This window comes from Alosa sapidissima, chromosome 23, assembly GCF_018492685.1.
Source record: "Alosa sapidissima isolate fAloSap1 chromosome 23, fAloSap1.pri, whole genome shotgun sequence".
Classification (NCBI taxonomy): Eukaryota; Metazoa; Chordata; class Actinopteri; order Clupeiformes; family Clupeidae; genus Alosa; species Alosa sapidissima.
The window spans coordinates 8,275,100-8,292,691 of NC_055979.1; the positions used below are offsets into that span (position 1 = coordinate 8,275,100).

The 17,592-nt window shown below is 48.4% G+C and overlaps 1 protein-coding gene across 1 annotated transcript; it reads right to left on the bottom strand.

The window, feature by feature from the left end:
- Window positions 1-605: 605 nt before the first annotated feature.
- LOC121698643 (R3H domain-containing protein 1) lies at window positions 606-17,255 on the bottom strand. Its single transcript, XM_042080927.1, has 10 exons — window positions 16,938-17,255; window positions 15,315-15,435; window positions 9,703-9,860; window positions 9,152-9,303; window positions 7,413-7,516; window positions 5,094-5,266; window positions 3,507-3,654; window positions 3,212-3,321; window positions 3,040-3,114; window positions 606-2,539 (listed from the first exon to the last, which is right to left on the bottom strand). Exons 1-10 carry the CDS (start codon window positions 17,238-17,240, stop codon window positions 2,537-2,539), a joined length of 1,347 nt encoding a protein of 448 aa, XP_041936861.1. The 5' UTR covers window positions 17,241-17,255; the 3' UTR covers window positions 606-2,536.
- Between the last annotated feature and the right edge of the window lie 337 nt (window positions 17,256-17,592).

Genomic DNA, 17,592 nt, shown 5'->3' on the forward strand with positions numbered 1-17,592 from the left:
GGTCTATGCATATATGTTCATTATGTAGCCTATGTTGGAGTGGACATCTAAAAAACAGTAGCCTGGGTTTTCACCTGCGTGAAGCTGGCCCCCCCATAGTTTTCCGCCAAAATGTTGTTATTTAACTTAAATATTTGTTGTGATTATTATTGCTCCTTGTGTTAACAATTTAGGCTACATAGGCTAAGGGTGGTTAAGTTATGTAGCCTACTTTTTACAGCACATATAATTTGTGTATAAGTGGACAAAAACAGCTTGATGGGAGACTTTAGGGGTTAGTTATTCAACTAGGTCATCAGTTATTATTTTAGCTCATAGGTATCCGCCAAAAGAATTTCAGGAGAGGACAAGGCTTCTCAACTCCAGGGGAAAACGTAGTCACAACCATGCGATGACCACCAGAGGGCAATCTAGACTTACCATTCATATTCACTTCAGGAAAAAAACTACGGAGGAAGCTGACAGCAACATGACTGCCATTTCATCGTAGGTCTTCAGTGGAAGTGGAACTTCAGTGGCGTGCTCCCGTCAGCGTTTCACTCAGTGGAAAACTTTAGTAATACAACTACCTACCACATTCAAACGGCACATTAAACGAGAATCTGTTTTGGTGTAAACATTTATTGGTTTCAAACTGAAATAAAAACAACTTGCACCAGCAAACATTTTACAGCCTTTCAGAGTCCACGCATCTTCAACAAACATAAAAGAAAACAAGGGGAGGGAGGTGGAATTGCGTAAATGTGCAAACAGTTATTTTTTTCCAGTGAACCTTGAAAATGGGATGATTCTTTTCCTTATAAAAATGTGGGGAAGGTGAAGGAACCCTTTTAAACTCAAGTCTTTGCCGTGCGCGAGAGGAGCAGAGAAGGGAACAGGTGGTAGAGGTTGGGGCACAACGCTTAAAGACTGCAGAAAAATGCAAAAAAAAAAATATATATATGATTTTAAATTAGGTTAAAAATATCAAAACAGAAAAAAATGCTGAAACCAAGAAGTCATTCACACTCCCATTTGTGCCTGTTACCAGCATGACATTCACCGTGAAGAGAGAGTGACTGAATTATTCAGATACTATAATAAATTATTTACTATTTATGGAGTCTGGCTGTTATTTTCCCCCCTCCTCTTACCAATTGGCAACGCGTGTGTTCCACGTTGTCAGGATAGATCTGCAGAGATGTGGTTTAGAAGGCACGGAAAACAAAGAACAAAAGCTTAATAGTGATTGATTCTGTTGCGTGAGATGTTCTCATGGCAAGTTGATGGTTATTTCACGCACCGCTGTGATGGATTTACCAAAACCCGAGAGAGAGAGACCGGCGTCTGTGTGAGGGAAGCAAGCCGATGCGGCGGCCCCCTTCGTTACAGGAAAAGAGGAATAATAATGTGATTTTTTTTAAAACTGAGAGCAAGAGAGGATGAGGAGAACGAAAAATTCTAATCTAAAGGGAGGAGTCCGGAAATGAGAGTTGAAACTAGAGGGGGAGGGGGCACGGCAGAGCAGCTGAGAAAGTCTTTTTGAGTCTGGCACGGAGATTCCACATACAAAACAAAAATAAAAATAATCATAATATCAAGGAAAAGAAACTACATGCGGCTGCCCATTTTTTTTGTGATGTGTCCTGGTCAAATCTTTTAAAAGTGAGGAAAAGGAGAAACAAAAATAGACGGGATAATATTTTGTCACTTCATTGTGTGTTCTTCGGTGTATTTGTGTGTATAAATATTACCTTGTCTGATGGCAGATTTTTTCTCCCCCAGCTTTTTCTTTAGAGAACATTACAAATACAACACCCCCCCCCCCCCCCCCCCCCGAAAAAATAGTCCCTTATAACTTGAGTGAAAATCCCATTGTGTATGCGTGCTGTCTGTGTCTGTGTGTGTGTGTGTGTGTGTGGCCAACAGTGGGTACAAGATGAGAGGTGTGTGTGTGTGTGCGCGCGCGCGCGTGTGTGTGTGTGTCAGCTGAGGCCAAGGCCATGGCGGTGTCAGAAGGAGGGGGAGTTGCGATGTGAGGGTGGGGGATTTGTGAGTGTGTGTGTGTGTGTGTGTTTGAGTTTACCCATCCCCCCCCCCCGATCCTCAGTGGGAGCCGGATCGCTGCAGGGCGTGTGTGTCGACGCGTCTCCTGCTAGTTCGTGGCCGGCGGGCAGCTGGCGATGAGGGGCGAGCTGTTGTGCTTGAGCAGGGCATTCTGGGCCGCGGGAGTGGGGGGGATGGAGTGGCGCCACGCAAACAGTAACAGAACAGGATGATGTAGGCCGCGGCCAAGATCTGGGCCGGGGGAGGGGATCCGTGGAGGAGGTTGGGGTGGTGGTGGGTGGCCGCCCGAGGGCCTGACGTGCGGGCCACTGGGCAGAGCTAAGGGGGAGTAGGGAGGGGGGAGATGAGGGCAGGTGCGGGGGCAGGGGCAGGGGCAGGGGCGGCGGCCATCTTGTGGCGGCTCCGGCTCGAGTCAGTTCGCCCAGCAGGGAGTCCACCTCGCCACGGCTCAGCCAATCCAGCAGGGCCGTCACCTCCAGAACACGCCCGCTCACTGGACATCAGGGACAGATCGACACACACACACACACACACACACACACACACAAAGAAAGATAGAGAGACAATAATTAAGTAATTAGGATATTGAAAAAACTCCCTCATTAGCAACAGGAACTTTTAGAAATTCAAATGAAGAAGAACAATTGTCCTGTTTTGTTTTCATAATGGCAACTTCACTAATTAACTTGAACTGATAACAGTAACAACTGAAGGGTTAATATAGATAGATAGATAGATAGATAGATAGATAGATAGATAGATAGATACATACTTTATTGACCCCCAAGGGGAAATTCAAGAAACAAATGGGTGCTTTTGAAAAGTGTAAAAGCCCTATGGCTGGGTTGCGGCAGTGTTAGCAATAGCTGGTAGTGCAAGGCTGAGGCTGGGGAGGAGGCTAGGGGTGGAGAGCGGCCATGTAGCATCAGGACCGCGGGGGCCAGCACTCCCACCCCTAGCCTCCCCTCAGTCACCTGGAGGAGGGTCACCTACGCTGAGATCAGTGGAGAGAGCCTTCCGCGTCGGCTTCCTGCCCCGCCCACCGCCATGCCGGATACCCATAGGGCCCTAGGGGACAACGACAGGGAGAGGGGTCAGGTGTGTTTGTGTGTGTGTGTATGAATCTTTACCTTTACGTGTGTGTGTGTGTGTGAGGGTGACTTACCTGGTGGGGGTGATGGTGGTTGGGAACCATGTGTGACCCGTGGAGCAGAGGGGGCCTTATGGGGGGGTTGTACTGTAGGGGCTGCCCAAGAAGAGGGTACCGTGTGTCACCTGCAGGGGGCGCAACAAAACAAACACACTTTAGATTGGACACACACACTACACATTCAAGGGCAAAAGTTGCGAACACAGGACAGTTTCCCCGACACAGCTGAGAGAATCTGGTGCATACACCCATCCTCCCCCTCCCTCTACACACACACACACACACACTCCTGTCTGTGTTTTTAGCTCACCTTGGCCGGGGACGAAGGGTCGGGAGAAGTGAGGCATGATGGGAAGGGGGGCGAGGCTGGGACGGACGTTCTTCATGTTGGCCAGGTGGGCCGGGGTGGGGGAGGGGGGCGCAGGCGAGCTGGAGGGACTGCCCAGCTGGGGGCTGCCCTGCGGAGGCCCAAACACAAGGACACACACACACGTGCGCACGCACGCACACACACACACAAAGAAAGAAAGACACACAGAGAGAAAATGCTCAAGGTCGTGCCACAACAATGCCACACATGCTCCACTTCCTGTTATAGTATGGCACAAGGACAGCCCATTCACTAGGAGTGATTTCACCACACTGGCTGAGAGACATTATTATTTTACTCCACTACTGTAAGAGTAGTAGTTTATTCTCTTATAGAGGCTTCTTTTTTATCCACCCTACTATTCACACTCTGACACCCATTTTAATAGTCCATTTTTGTCATTTTTCCACTCTCTTTTGTGCAACATTTATTTATTTAAGTCCTTTTCACACCATCTCTAAATAAACACACATATTTTTATCCCCCTTGAGAGTACCATCGGGTGAAATAAAGGTTTAATAGATTCTGTGCAGGCCCATTCAGTTCCAGCTCTTTTGCAGTTTCTCTTTCTCTTCCTATGGGAGTTATTCTCTGCTGTCAGAGCAGCAATCTACACAAACACACATTTCACTAAACTGCCCTTCACACCTGTGGGCTAATGCCTCTGGACCTTGATCAGTGTGTGTAAACGGCTTGGGATTCAGGCTGGAAAAAAAGTTCACGAGGAGCCATTAAAGTCACCGCCTGTGTGTGTATACAGGGATGACTAATATAAGTAAAATATTCTTATTAAAATGTTTCCTTCATATGAAACTCCTCATATACAAGGGATCTAAAGGCTGCTGTTGTAAAATGATAGACATTTTGAAAACGGCACTGCAACTTCTCCATGCTAATGTGAAACAACTATTGACAAAAAAAACACTAAAAGAGTGATAAAGTGATTGTTATGTGTATGTATATTTCTGCAGATATTGAATATTGGGCACTTACTGTTTTTATATCATCCTTGATATAATAGCTTTGATACGTGTAAGTTGTCAGGTTAAAACCGGTCTGCTACTGAGCAACTGCCCTAAGCAGTCAGTGTGTGTGCGCGACTCATGACCTTGTCAATTAACATCCATTATGAAGATATCACGGCAACATGACCATGTTCAGAGATGAGTAATGAGAAGAACAAATGGCAGTGGAATATTCTCTCTCACACACACACACGCTCATTACATCTAATTAACATAAAGCTCAATTCTCTTCTGCTCTCTCTCTCTCTCACACACTCGAAGTCACATTAACATACACAATTGAATTCGCTCGCTGTCGGCCTATCTACCCGTAAGGTATGCACTTATCACCCTCATTCACACACACACACACACACACACACACACTGAGGCTGTGTTACCCGTGAGGTGTCCAGAGACATACAGTCAAGGATCTTTGGGGCCACATGCAAACACAATCAAGAGGCGTGTGGTCGGGAACCTTGAGACTGCACACACACACACACACACAAAGGCAGCGTACCTGTGAGGTGTCGTGCGGCGTGTTGTCGGGGAGCTTGAGGCTGCGCTGGTGGTCCAGGCTGTAGTACTTGTTGTGCTTCCACTGCTGAGGGGAGAGGGCTCGCGGCTGGTGGGACTGGGGTACCGTCAGCTGCATCATCACCACGCTGCCGCTCGGAGGGGGCGCATGCACACCTGCCGACACACACACACACACATTTAAATTATATTCAGTCACACTTCGTTAGGTCAAGTCAAGTCAGGTTTATTTATAAAGTACTTTGGTCAACTGCTGTCATCCTATACAATCAAAAGGTCAGGACCGGAGAAAAAACTGTAATGATTCAGTTAACGTGTAGCGTGACGGAAAGTGACGATTCTACAGCTGAAATGGCTTATCATCAGAGTACAGTAGTTCACTTGCAGGGTCCTAAACCCTACACACTGGCGTCATAAGGACCAGGCGCAGTAGTGTTGAAGAAACAAAGCCAAAGCCTACCCACAATCCCTTGTTCTGACTGATGCTTTCATTGCTTATCTGCTATAACACTGTGGGCCACACATGTCTCAACTGTGCCATTTAAATGCAAATGCTCACTTTCTGCAGCGTAGTGATGGAATGTAAATAGCCATTAGAATGGCTAAGCAGGCCTGCGCTCTGTGGACACTTGTATTTCCTGTGCTGACTCATTCCACTGGGATACAAAACCCTCCGAGGGGGAAGACAACACCGCTCCTCGTTTCCTCTCTTTGTCTCCGATCGTTCCCCCGGCCCTCCTAATTAAGCATATCATTAACCTATGCGCTCCTCGAAAACAATCAACGAGTGGGATACACCACGTGTGATTAAATGCGATATTTGCCTAGGAAAAAAAATTGCTGTTGACTTATTAATTATTCAGCGAGTCTTTGGCAGCCGCCGCAAAGTGCAAGGGCACGGAGACATTAAAACTTAATTGGGTGATTTCTTCCCCATGGCAAACGAACCAATCGTGTGTGGACGCAACGCAATGCGCTGAGAGAAGCGACGACCTTGGCACGACCCCCAGACCCACTCGGGTAGGAGAGAGGCCCGAGACTGGATAGGTTTCAATTATTTCAAAGGTGATGGCGGAGTAAGAGAGAAGGGGGAGGGGACAAAGTTCATGGGGACACTTCTGTTAATTAAAAAAAGCAAAAATAAATATTATAATAATAAAAAATATTATATATATATCCCTAAGAGAGTGTATAAGATTATAAGTGAGAGAGGGGAATTTCTATCTTCACACAAACAAACAAATACACAAACAATTAAGAAGTTTTCTGCGAGTGCCTAACAGGCGAGTCAGCCTTAAACGATGATGTACTTTCAAGATCGCTGGAGGCAAAGTCGATGCTGAGCACGGGTAAATTCTGGAGCTTAATAAACACCGACACAAACTCATTAAATTGCCGCAGAAGGCCACAGCTCTGACTTGAGATTTGCCTAGATATGGTGTTTGATCTCAAGCAAGTCACACACACACACACACACACACACACACACACACACACACACACACACACACACACACACACGTCTTCTGTGGTTTGGTTTGTGCATAATCATGGCTGTCGAGACTGACAGACTGAGAAATCCACTCAGGAAAAAAAAGTAATAAAAAAAAGAGAAGTGAAAATCCTGGATAATGAGGGTGTCTGTGGAGTGAGCGGTGGAGGAGATCTCTCCCCGTAATGATTTCCTTCAAAGATCCTTCAAAAGAGACACATTTCCACTTATTTTCCCATGTCTGAGTCTGTGTGAATACATTTCCGTCTCCATATTCCAGGAATACAATCTCTCCCTCCTTGTGGTATGCATGTATGTGTGTGTGTGTGTGTGTGTGTGTGTGTGTGTGTGTGTGTGTGTGTGTGTGTGTGTGTGTGTGTACCAGATTAGTGTGTGTGTGTGTACCAGATTAATTTTGGTACATCAAGTCACACTTACTCTTTCAGGCCCTAGTCCTTCCAGTTGATGGGAAAAGTAGTTCATTCAAAAAGCTATATAAGATCAGTTGTGTATGAAACAGTAAATGTGATCGACACAAGTACAAACTCATTTATTTTCGATTTACAATGTAACAAAACAAAACTTCAAAGATGTTTTTCATGCCATTAAGTATAAATGCAGCGTTATGACTGTACTGTAAATCATTCCCACTACATGAATGAGATTTCCAGAGATATTCCACATGATCATCTAAATTTATCAGTAAATATTGATTTCTAAAAGTCATGTTCATATGTCAAGGTCAACTGAGTACATTGTGAGGACATCTGTGTGTTCTAGAATCATGTGTGGTGCACTGTGATTGGGTACCTGAGCAGGGCTGCGTCGGGATTGGCTGTGAACTGCAGGGGGACGTGGGCCTGGGGAACGGCATCTGCTCAGAGCCCGGCGGGGGCAGGAAACCCACTGTGGAGCTGCGTACACACACACACACACACACACACACCAGATAAATGTCAGGTGCACTCATGCAGCAGAAACAAGGACATACTGCTGCCTCCAACAAGCAGCACAAACCCACCCGCCCAGACCAAGCCTTAAAGCCTTAGCCAGCCCTGTCAAGGCCCTGCTTCATCACCCTGCACATAATAATGATAATAAATAAACTAGCAGGGGCCAGGATGGGGGATGAGGCTGAGGCTGAGTGTGTGTGTGTGTGGAGGAGGAGGGGGGGTGACTGGAGCCCCAGTCAGCAGCCCTGTGGCTGGGGAGACTCTTATCAGCACCAGGCCTGACCTTTGCCGTCAGCAGAAGAATGAGGGGCCGTCAGGGAGGGTGAGGGTGTGGGTGTGTGTGTGTGTGTGTGTGTGTGTGTGTGTCCGGCTCAGCTGGAAATGTTAAGTCCTCCATTATGCTGCGCCTCACACCATCACCATCCCCTCTGCTCCACTCTGTTCACAGGTCTTTATATTTATAAGGTAGAGAGAGAGAGAGAGAGAGAGAGAGAGAGAGAGAGAGAGAGAGAGAGAGAGATAAAGGAGGAAGAGAGTGATAAATAGAGAAAGGGAGGGAGAGAGATAGAGACTGACAGAGAGAGAGAGATAAAGAGGGAGGGTAAAGGAGAGAGAGATAAAGAGAGGGAGGGAGCAGGGGAGGTATGAGCAGGTAGGAGAATGTCAGAGCGAGTGAGATAGAGACAGACAGACAGACAAAGAGAAAGTGTGACAGAGAGAGAGAGAAGAGAGACACAGAGAGATGGAGGGAGCGAAGGAGGTAGGGAGTCAGAGAGAGTGAAGGAAGGAGAGAGAAACCAGAGGAAAGAAAAAAAGAACAGAAAAAAAGAACGAGAGGCAGAGCTGAGAAAAGAAAGCTGGAGTCTGCTGGGAGTCGAGTGCTTCTGTTGAGACGGGCAGAATCGGCCAGCATAGAAATCATGAGGGACTGGTGTACACACACACACACTCACACACGCGCCTCTTGTCAGCTAAAAAAGGCTCCCTATCCTCAGAGAGCAGAGATGGGGAGCTGACGCAAGCAAGTGACCTCGCATGCTCTTGGGTGCTCCTCCCCCACCTTTCTTATGCAGCCCTTGCCACTTAATCTACTAAACCCCTCTTCTACTGCACTTTTTACCCCCCCCCCATAAATGCACAAATAGGCTGACACCAGACATAATTTCACTGCATTTCTTACATCCAGTAACTATATGCATGTGACAATAAACTTCCTTGTATCCTTGTATGCGCTGCACTCATCTTCAGCTCACCCCGCTCTCCTCCTCCTCCCTGACCACCAGCGGAAGAGCCTTATTAGTGCCCCTGCTGTAATAATCTTGCGGTGGTCACTCTCTCTCACACACACACACACACTAAGAGGATAGTGATGGTGCATTTATGCTCTCCCTAATGCCATTAATCACATATAATTATACACAGAGGAGCACACTAGGACAGGCCTGCTGGCTGGGAGCTCTGCAGTGTGTGTGTGTGTGTGTGTGTGTGTGATAATTGTGAGTGCTGTGATAGTACGAGTGTGTATGTGTGCATGTATGCATAAGCGCTCTATGTGTGCTTTCAAGAGAGTGACCTGGTGCCTGTGTGTGTGCGTACCTCATGGTGGTGTGCTGATTGGGCGGAAGCACACTATAGTAGACCTGCATGCCTGACGAGGGCATGTGCCCCTGGTTGCCTTGGCTGGGGATCAGGATTGGCTGCTGATATGTCTGTTGAGGCATGCTCTGAGATCCTTGGGGCATTGATACCTGCTGACACACACACACACACACACACGCACACACACAGAGACAGACACACACACACACACACACACACACACACACACACGCACAGATAGGAGGAAAAATGAATCAAAGCCGAGGAAATAAATTATGTTTCCCACGCAGTGCAGAATGTCCCAAGAGGGGAGAACAGGTCTCCCTTCAATTTCCACCTATGATTGATTTCATTAATCAGGTTTGTGATGTGAGCAGCCTGTATGTGTGTGTGTATGGGTGTTTGTGTGGGTGTGTGTGGTGTGTGTGTCTGATCGCGTATCTGTGTGAGAGTGCGGGGGCATGTTGTTAACAGAAGGCCTCCTGCTGTGCCTCTGTGTGTGTGTGTGTGTGTGTGTGTGTGTATGTGTGTGTGTGGGGAGGGCTCACCTGATAGGATGGCATTGGAGGGTACTGGACCATCATGCCTTGCATCTGACTGCCCATATTGCTGTGCTGGCTGCTCACCAGGCTTTGATTCTGAGGCTGTTGCACTCCCACTACACTCTGGTAGCCAGGAGCTTGATTTGGCATCACAGTCTGGTAACCTGCAGACAGGAGGAGGAGGAGGAGGAGGAGGAAGATGGGGGAGAGGAGGAGACGGGAGATGTCAGAGCGCTGCCATGTCATGGTTGTTCTATCAAACAAACAAACAAAATGTCAAGTTCTAGAATTGTGTCATAGATTGTGTCAGAGCCCTAGAGAGAGAACATTAGATAGTCAATGGAGTTGTCACAACTCTCTATCTCTGGATTGTGTTCCCTGAAACTATTCTAGAAACCATTATGAAACTGAAACTATTCTATTTTAGAACAGTTTCAGGGGACACAATGTAAAAAGTGGTGACACACACTGATGAGATCCAAAGGCACACAACACTGGGGGGAGAACATTTTTAAGTTGGTGTTTTTAAGAAAACTCAAAAATAAAAACCAACAATTCCGTTCAGCAAGAAAGTGAAAGTACTTGGACTAGGACCTGAATGTGCTGCATTAGTGTTGAGAGAGACAGAGCGGTCAATGTAAAAAAGAAAAACATCAATACATCCTCTTAAAGACACTACTTCATACAAAAGATGGAAAGGGAGAAAGGGAAAAAAAAAAAATCAATAAATGGGTCGAGTCAAGACAGGCCCTCCTCCTCGTCCTCGTTCTCATTCTCCCGAAAGGTCATGTCGAACACTCAGACTTAAAAGTACACGTGTTCAAGATCACTAAAGACACGGGCTCATGGAAGAGCCAAGGAAAAAAGGTCAGGAACCAAGGAAAAAAAGGTCGGCCATTCCTAGGATATAAAAACACGCACTAGTTTTTCAAGCATCTTGGCGTGCAAGTCAAGGTCATCGGGAAGGACTCTGTGGGTCGGCTTTCACCCAACCAACCCAGCACTGGACACGACCTCATTTCTCCCCCCCCCCCCCTCTCTCCCTCACACATTTCTAGCCTTCCCTCTCTTTCTCTCCCTCCTTTCACTTTTACCTTTCCATCATTCTCTTTCTCTATCTCTCCTTTAACTTCTACCTTTTCATCATTTGCGCGTGCTCTCTCTCGCTCTTACTCTTTTACCTTTCCATAATTTCTCTCCCTCTCTCTCTCTCTCTCTCTCCCTTCCACCTAATGGTTTCCTTTCACCTCTTGCTATCAGCTGATCTCTACTTTCTCTCTCTCTGCTCGGGGTCTTATTCAGGTAGACCGCAATCAATTCCGACCAAATGAGAACGAGGAGGCGGCGGAGGAGGTGGACACCGTGGGGGGGGGGGGGGGGGGGGGGGGGGGCTCCCATTAGTGGCTGAACAGAGGGCTTCAGCTATTTATAACAGCGACCCTCACACAACCACCATGACATGGGACAGAGACAGAGGGAGAAAGGGGGAGAGGGAGAGGGAGAGAGAGACAGAGAGAGGGGGGAGATGGAGAGCAAGAGAGAGGGGGAGAGAGAGAAAGAGTGGGAGGGAGGGAAAAAAGTGAGAGGAGAGGAGAGGATGAAAAAGAGAAGGAATGACAGAGGGGGAGACAAAGACAGAAAGAGAAAGAGATGGAAAGAGAGACAGAAAGAGAGAGAGAGAGATGGAGGGTAGGGAGAGAAAGAGCAAAGCGGCAGAGGAGAAGGACGACAAGGCCACAATGTGATGGCGACATTCCAATCAGGACACCTTGTGGAGCTCTCATTGGCCTGCTTCTCAGGGTTCTTTGTACACTATGTGTGTGATCTGAACACTCCCCAGCCCTGCGTGTGCTTAAAACCTTTCCCCAGCCCGGTGTGTGTTTAAAATGAGCTGAACATTCCCAGTCCTGCACATTTAAAACAAGCTGAACACTCCCAGACCTGCACATTTAAAACGATCTGAACATTCCCCAGTCCTGCACATTTAAAATGATCTGAACATTCCCCAGTCCTGTGTGTGTTGAAAACGAGCTGAACACTCCCAGTCCTGTGTGTGTGGAAAACGAGCTGAACATTCCCCAGTCCTGTGTGTGTGGAAAACGAGCTGAACACTCCCGATCCTGCTCCCCAGCTCTCCGTCTCGCTAACGGGCAGGAGAGAAAGGAAATTTGCAACGAGCATAGAGCTGTTCCCATGGAGACCTCAACCCCCCGCCCACACAATGCGCGGGAGGCGATTATGCTCTCTGCACATTATGCAGTCAAACTATGTGTGAAGACCAAACAGCACTGCTCCATCCACCGCCTGAAGACATGAGCATTTCAGCACACACACACACACACACACAAATCAATACATCCCATTTTTCACTGCATGCAAGCAGATCAATAAGGTTGTAAGAAACACCATCGTGACAAAAGAAACTGCATGTATAAACACAAACCTAACCCTGCAGAAGGGGGCTACGCTCAAAGGGCTACGCTCAAAGCTCAAGTATCTGCGCATCGACCGGTACACATGATATGTTAACAGAACATTAAGCAGCGTTAACGCTGCTGGAGCCGATTAGATGCAAAGTGGCGGAGTGTCAACATATACAGGGTTACAAGGTAAAAGGCTCAACGGTGAGGTGTTTGGAAGGTAAAAGGCTCAACGGTGAGGTGTTTGGAAGGTAAAAGGCTCAAGGGTGAGGTGTTTGGAAGGTAAAAGGCTCAAGGGTGAGGTGTTTGGAAGGTAAAAGGCTCAAGGGTGAGGTGTTTGGAAGGTAAAAGGCTACACGGTGAGGTGTTTGGAAGGTAAAAGGCTCAAGGGTGAGGTGTTTGGAAGGTAAAAGGCTACACGGTGAGGTGTTTGGAAGGTAAAAGGCTCAAGGGTGAGGTGTTGGAAGGTAAAAGGCTACACGGTGAGGTGTTTGGAAGGTAAAAGGCTCAAGGGTGAGGTGTTTGGAAGGTAAAAGGCTACACGGTGAGGTGTTTGGAAGGTAAAAGGCTCAAGGGTGAGGTGTTTGGAAGGTAAAAGGCTACACGGTGAGGTGTTTGGAAGGTAAAAGGCTCAAGGGTGAGGTGTTGGAAGGTAAAAGGCTACACGGTGAGGTGTTTGGAAGGTAAAAGGCTCAAGGGTGAGGTGTTTGGAAGGTAAAAGGCTACACGGTGAGGTGTTTGGAAGGTAAAAGGCTCAACGGTGAGGTGTTTGGAAGGTAAAAGGCTACACGGTGAGGTGTTTGGAAGGTAAAAGGCTCAAGGGTGAGGTGTTGGAAGGTAAAAGGCTACACGGTGAGGTGTTTGGAAGGTAAAAGGCTCAAGGGTGAGGTGTTTGGAAGGTAAAAGGCTACACGGTGAGGTGTTTGGAAGGTAAAAGGCTCAAGGGTGAGGTGTTGGAAGGTAAAAGGCTACACGGTGAGGTGTTTGGAAGGTAAAAGGCTCAAGGGTGAGGTGTTTGGAAGGTAAAAGGCTACACGGTGAGGTGTTTGGAAGGTAAAAGGCTCAAGGGTGAGGTGTTTGGAAGGTAAAAGGCTACACGGTGAGGTGTTTGGAAGGTAAAAGGCTCAAGGGTGAGGTGTTGGAAGGTAAAAGGCTACACGGTGAGGTGTTTGGAAGGTAAAAGGCTCAAGGGTGAGGTGTTTGGAAGGTAAAAGGCTACACGGTGAGGTGTTTGGAAGGTAAAAGGCTCAACGGTGAGGTGTTTGGAAGGTAAAAGGCTACACGGTGAGGTGTTTGGAAGGTAAAAGGCTCAAGGGTGAGGTGTTGGAAGGTAAAAGGCTACACGGTGAGGTGTTTGGAAGGTAAAAGGCTCAAGGGTGAGGTGTTGGAAGGTAAAAGGCTACACGGTGAGGTGTTTGGAAGGTAAAAGGCTACACGGTGAGGTGTTTGGAAGGTAAAAGGCTCAAGGGTGAGGTGTTTGGAAGGTAAAAGGCTCAACGGTGAGGTGTTTGGAAGGTAAAAGACTCAACTGTGAGGTGTTGGAAGGTAAAAGGCTCAACAGTGAGGTGTTTGGAAGGTAAAAGGCTCAAGGGTGAGGTGTTTGGAAGGTAAAAGGCTCAACGGTGAGGTGTTTGGAAGGTAAAAGGCTCAACAGTGAGGTGTTTGGAAGGTAAAAGGCTCAAGGGTGAGGTGCTTGGTAGGTAAAACGCTTAAGGGTGAGGTATTTGGATGGCAAAAGGCTGAAGTGTGAGGTGTTTGGTAGGTAAAGACTGATGAACGACGCATTGATTGGTACAGGTTTGAAGGGTTAAGGATTAGCTGGTAAAGGGAGGCCTCGTGTTGGTACAGGGTTGAGCGGTTCAGCATTGGCAGGAAGAGAGTTCGTGTGTCGGAGACGGCCACAGAGTTGAGCACAGGAGAGGAGGGAGGGGCGGAAAAAGAGACCGGTTCACTGTGAGAATGTTAAGGTATCTCAGACAGTGCCTCGGCCCCGCATTCTGCCACTCTACTTCAGGTCTTCGCACGCACACACACACACACACACTCACACACATGACCATGACAATGTTAAGGTTTTTCGTACAGTACTGTGGAAATCTATCACTCCATGTTAGCTGCTACTAACACACACACACACACACAATCAATCAATCAAGTTATGACCCCTAAATGTATACCACAACTCAAGTTTTTAACAACCCTTTCCTCTCTATTAAATAGCCGTCTACAACAGGAGGAGCAGGGAAAAAAAAGAAGAAATCAAAATGAAGCGTGTGCCCGTCTCAGTGAGTGGGAGCTCTTTCCCCGTGGTGTCGGGGAAGGCATGACTGCGCTGAAGGCAGGCGTTAGAGGAGTGGAGGAGGAAGTGGCGGAGGCAAAGAGAGGAGGCGAGGGCTGATTTAAGCGGAGGGAGAGAGCCGTGTTGGGTCGGGGTGATGGGGAGCAGTTACGGTTAAATTGCCCGTGCCCGAAGAGTGAGCATCAGGGGACTGAGGCAACGAGCGGAGGCGACGAGCAAACCGCGCACGCACGTAGGCGCACACACACACACATGCACACAAGCTCTCATCAGATTCATGCTCCCCTCGAGTGCACTCATTGTCCAATGCCTGCAATTCACTCAGAATATTCCCCAACATTATACAGCATCAAAACACAAAAAGGGGGAGGGAGAGAGAGAGAATAGGAGAGAGAGAGAGAGAGAGAGAGAGAGAGAGAGAGAGAGAATGGGAAAAGCCTGATTTCCACTTACACTAAAGGCCATTCATTTGATGGTTATATGCCATAATACCCTCATAGGGGAATACAAGCCAGAAGCTGCTCCATCATTCTACCCTTAACTACCTCACTCACACCCTACAACATATGAGGGCAATCTTCTGCCCCTGTTCCAGTGGGGCAACCTGGGGGGGGGGGGGGGTTAATTTGTGTGTGTGTGTGTGTGTGTGTGTGTGTGTGTGTGTGTGTGTGTTACCTGTCTATTGAGGGTGCTGGGGTACAGGCTGGCTCTGAGGGCTGCTGTAGTGTAGGGGTGTATGTATGTATGCATGTGTGTGTGTGTGTGTGTGTGTGTGTGTGTGTGTGTGTGTGTGTGTGTGTGTGTTACCTGTCTGTTGAGGGTGCTCGGGCTGGCTCTGAGGGCTGCTGTAGTGTAAGGGTGTTTGTGTGTGTGTGTGTGTGTGTGTATGTGTGTGTTACCTGTCTGTTGAGGGTGCTGGGGCTGGCTCTGAGGGCCGCTGTAGTGTAGGGGTGTGACGGGCCGGTAGTGCTGTTGGCTGGAGTGTGGGTACTGCCCTGGAGCACAGTAGCACGCAGTCATCTGGAGAAACACACACACACACACAGATATTAATACATGCACACATATACAAACACATGCACAGATATGCCCATCAGAGCAGAGCTCTTCAGTGCTGCTTACTAGAGAGTGTATTTGTGTTTGTAAATGAGCGTGTGAGGGGTGAGCTGCATCAATATAAATATGTGTGTGTGCGTTGGTGTGTACATGTAGATGGGCGTGCGGTGTGTGTGTGTGCAGCTGACCTGCCTGCTGAATGGGCTGTGTTTGTGTTTGTGTGTGTGTATGTGTGTGTAGCTGACGTACCTGCTGCATGGGCTGTGTGTATGTGTGTGTGTGTGTGTGTGTGTGTGTGTGTGTGTGTGTGTGTGTGCAGCTGACCTACCTACTGCATGGGCTGTGTGTGTTGTGTGTGCAGCTGACCTACCTGCTGCATGGACTGTGTTTGTGTGTGTGTGTATGTGTGTGTAGCTGACCTACCTGCTGCATGGGCTGTGTGTGTGTGTGTGTGTTGTGTGTGCAGCTGACCTACCTACTGCATGGGCTGTGTGTGTTGTGTGTGCAGCTGACCTACCTACTGCATGGGCTGTGTGTGTGTGTGTGTTGTGTGTGCAGCTGACTTACCTACTGCATGGGCTGTGTGTGTGTGTGTGTGTGTGTGTGTGTGTGTGTGTGTGTGTGTGTGCGCGTGTTGTGTGTGCAGCTGACCTACCTACTGCATGGGCTGTGTGTGTGTGTGTGTGTGTGTGTGTGCAGCTGACCTACCTGCTGCATGGGCTGTGTGTGTGTGTGTGTGTGTGTGTGTGTGTGTGTGCAGCTGACCTACCTACTGCATGGGCTGTGTGTGTGTGTGTGTGTGTGTGGTGTGTGTGTTGTGTGTGCAGCTGACCTACCTACTGCATGGGCTGTGTGTGTGTGTGTGTGTGTGTGTGTGTGTGTGTGTGTGTGTGTGTGTGTGTGTGCAGCTGACCTACCTGCTGCATGGGCTGTGTGTGTGTGTGTGCAGCTGACCTACCTGCTGCATGGGCTGTGTGTGTGTGTGTGTGTTGTGTGTGTGTGTGTGTGTGTGCAGCTGACCTACCTGCTGCATGGGCTGTGTGTGTGTGTGTGCAGCTGACCTACCTGCTGCATGGGCTGTGTGTGTGTGTGTTGTGTGTGTGCAGCTGACCTACCTGCTGCATGGGCTGTGTGTGTGTGTGTGTGTGTGTGTTGTGTGTGTGTGTGTGTGTGTGTGTGTGCAGCTGACCTACCTGCTGCATGGGCTGTGGCTGTGTGTGTGTGTGTGTGTGTGTGTGTGCAGCTGACCTACCTGCTGCATGGGCTGTGTGTGTGTGTGTGTGTGTGTGCAGCTGACCTACCTGCTGCATGGGCTGTGTGTGTGTGTGCAGCTGACCTACCTGCTGCATGGGCTGTGTGTGTGTGTGTGTGTGTGTGTGTGTGTGTGTGTGTGTGTGGCTGACCTACCTGCTGCATGGGCTGTGTGTGTGTGTGTGTGTGTGTGTGTGTGTGTGTGGCTGACCTACCTGCTGCATGGGCTGTGTCATGTAGCCCTGCTGCTGCATGACTGGTTGGTTGACGGGCGGCGGTGGTGGCGCGTGATTGGGCGGGTAGGCTGACGGGGGCGGGACTGGTTGTCCGGGCGGGCCAACCACGTAGCTGGGCTGCTGGGGCGCCTGCACCACCACGGAGGAGGGGTACATGGCAGTGTGCGGGTCGGGGCCCTCGCCCGAGGGCTGCCGCTGGACCATGCCCAGGTGGCTAAACTGGCAGCTCAAGCTATCCTGCGCCTGGACACCAGGGGGCGACAGAGAAGGGGTCAGTTTCATCAGGCAGTGGCGCTGTCTAGTAATACTTATTACTGCTTATTACCGTTTATTACCTCATTAGCATTTATTACTATCAAATGCTAATGAGGTAATTACTATTACTCATGTGTACACAGTTACTGACTATACCAGTCTGTTAATGACCACAAAACATTCCATGTGTGCACGGTTACTGCCTATTAGCGACCATCAGTGCTTATTACTGTTTATTACAGTCTAATAACTACAACATAAAGACTTGTGAGGGAGAATAAGTACTGTAGTGGGCCGCATGGTGTCACATCCTACACGCAAGTCTAACAGATTATTGAATGGAAAACACATCCTAAATCTAGTCTAAGTCCTAAGTCTA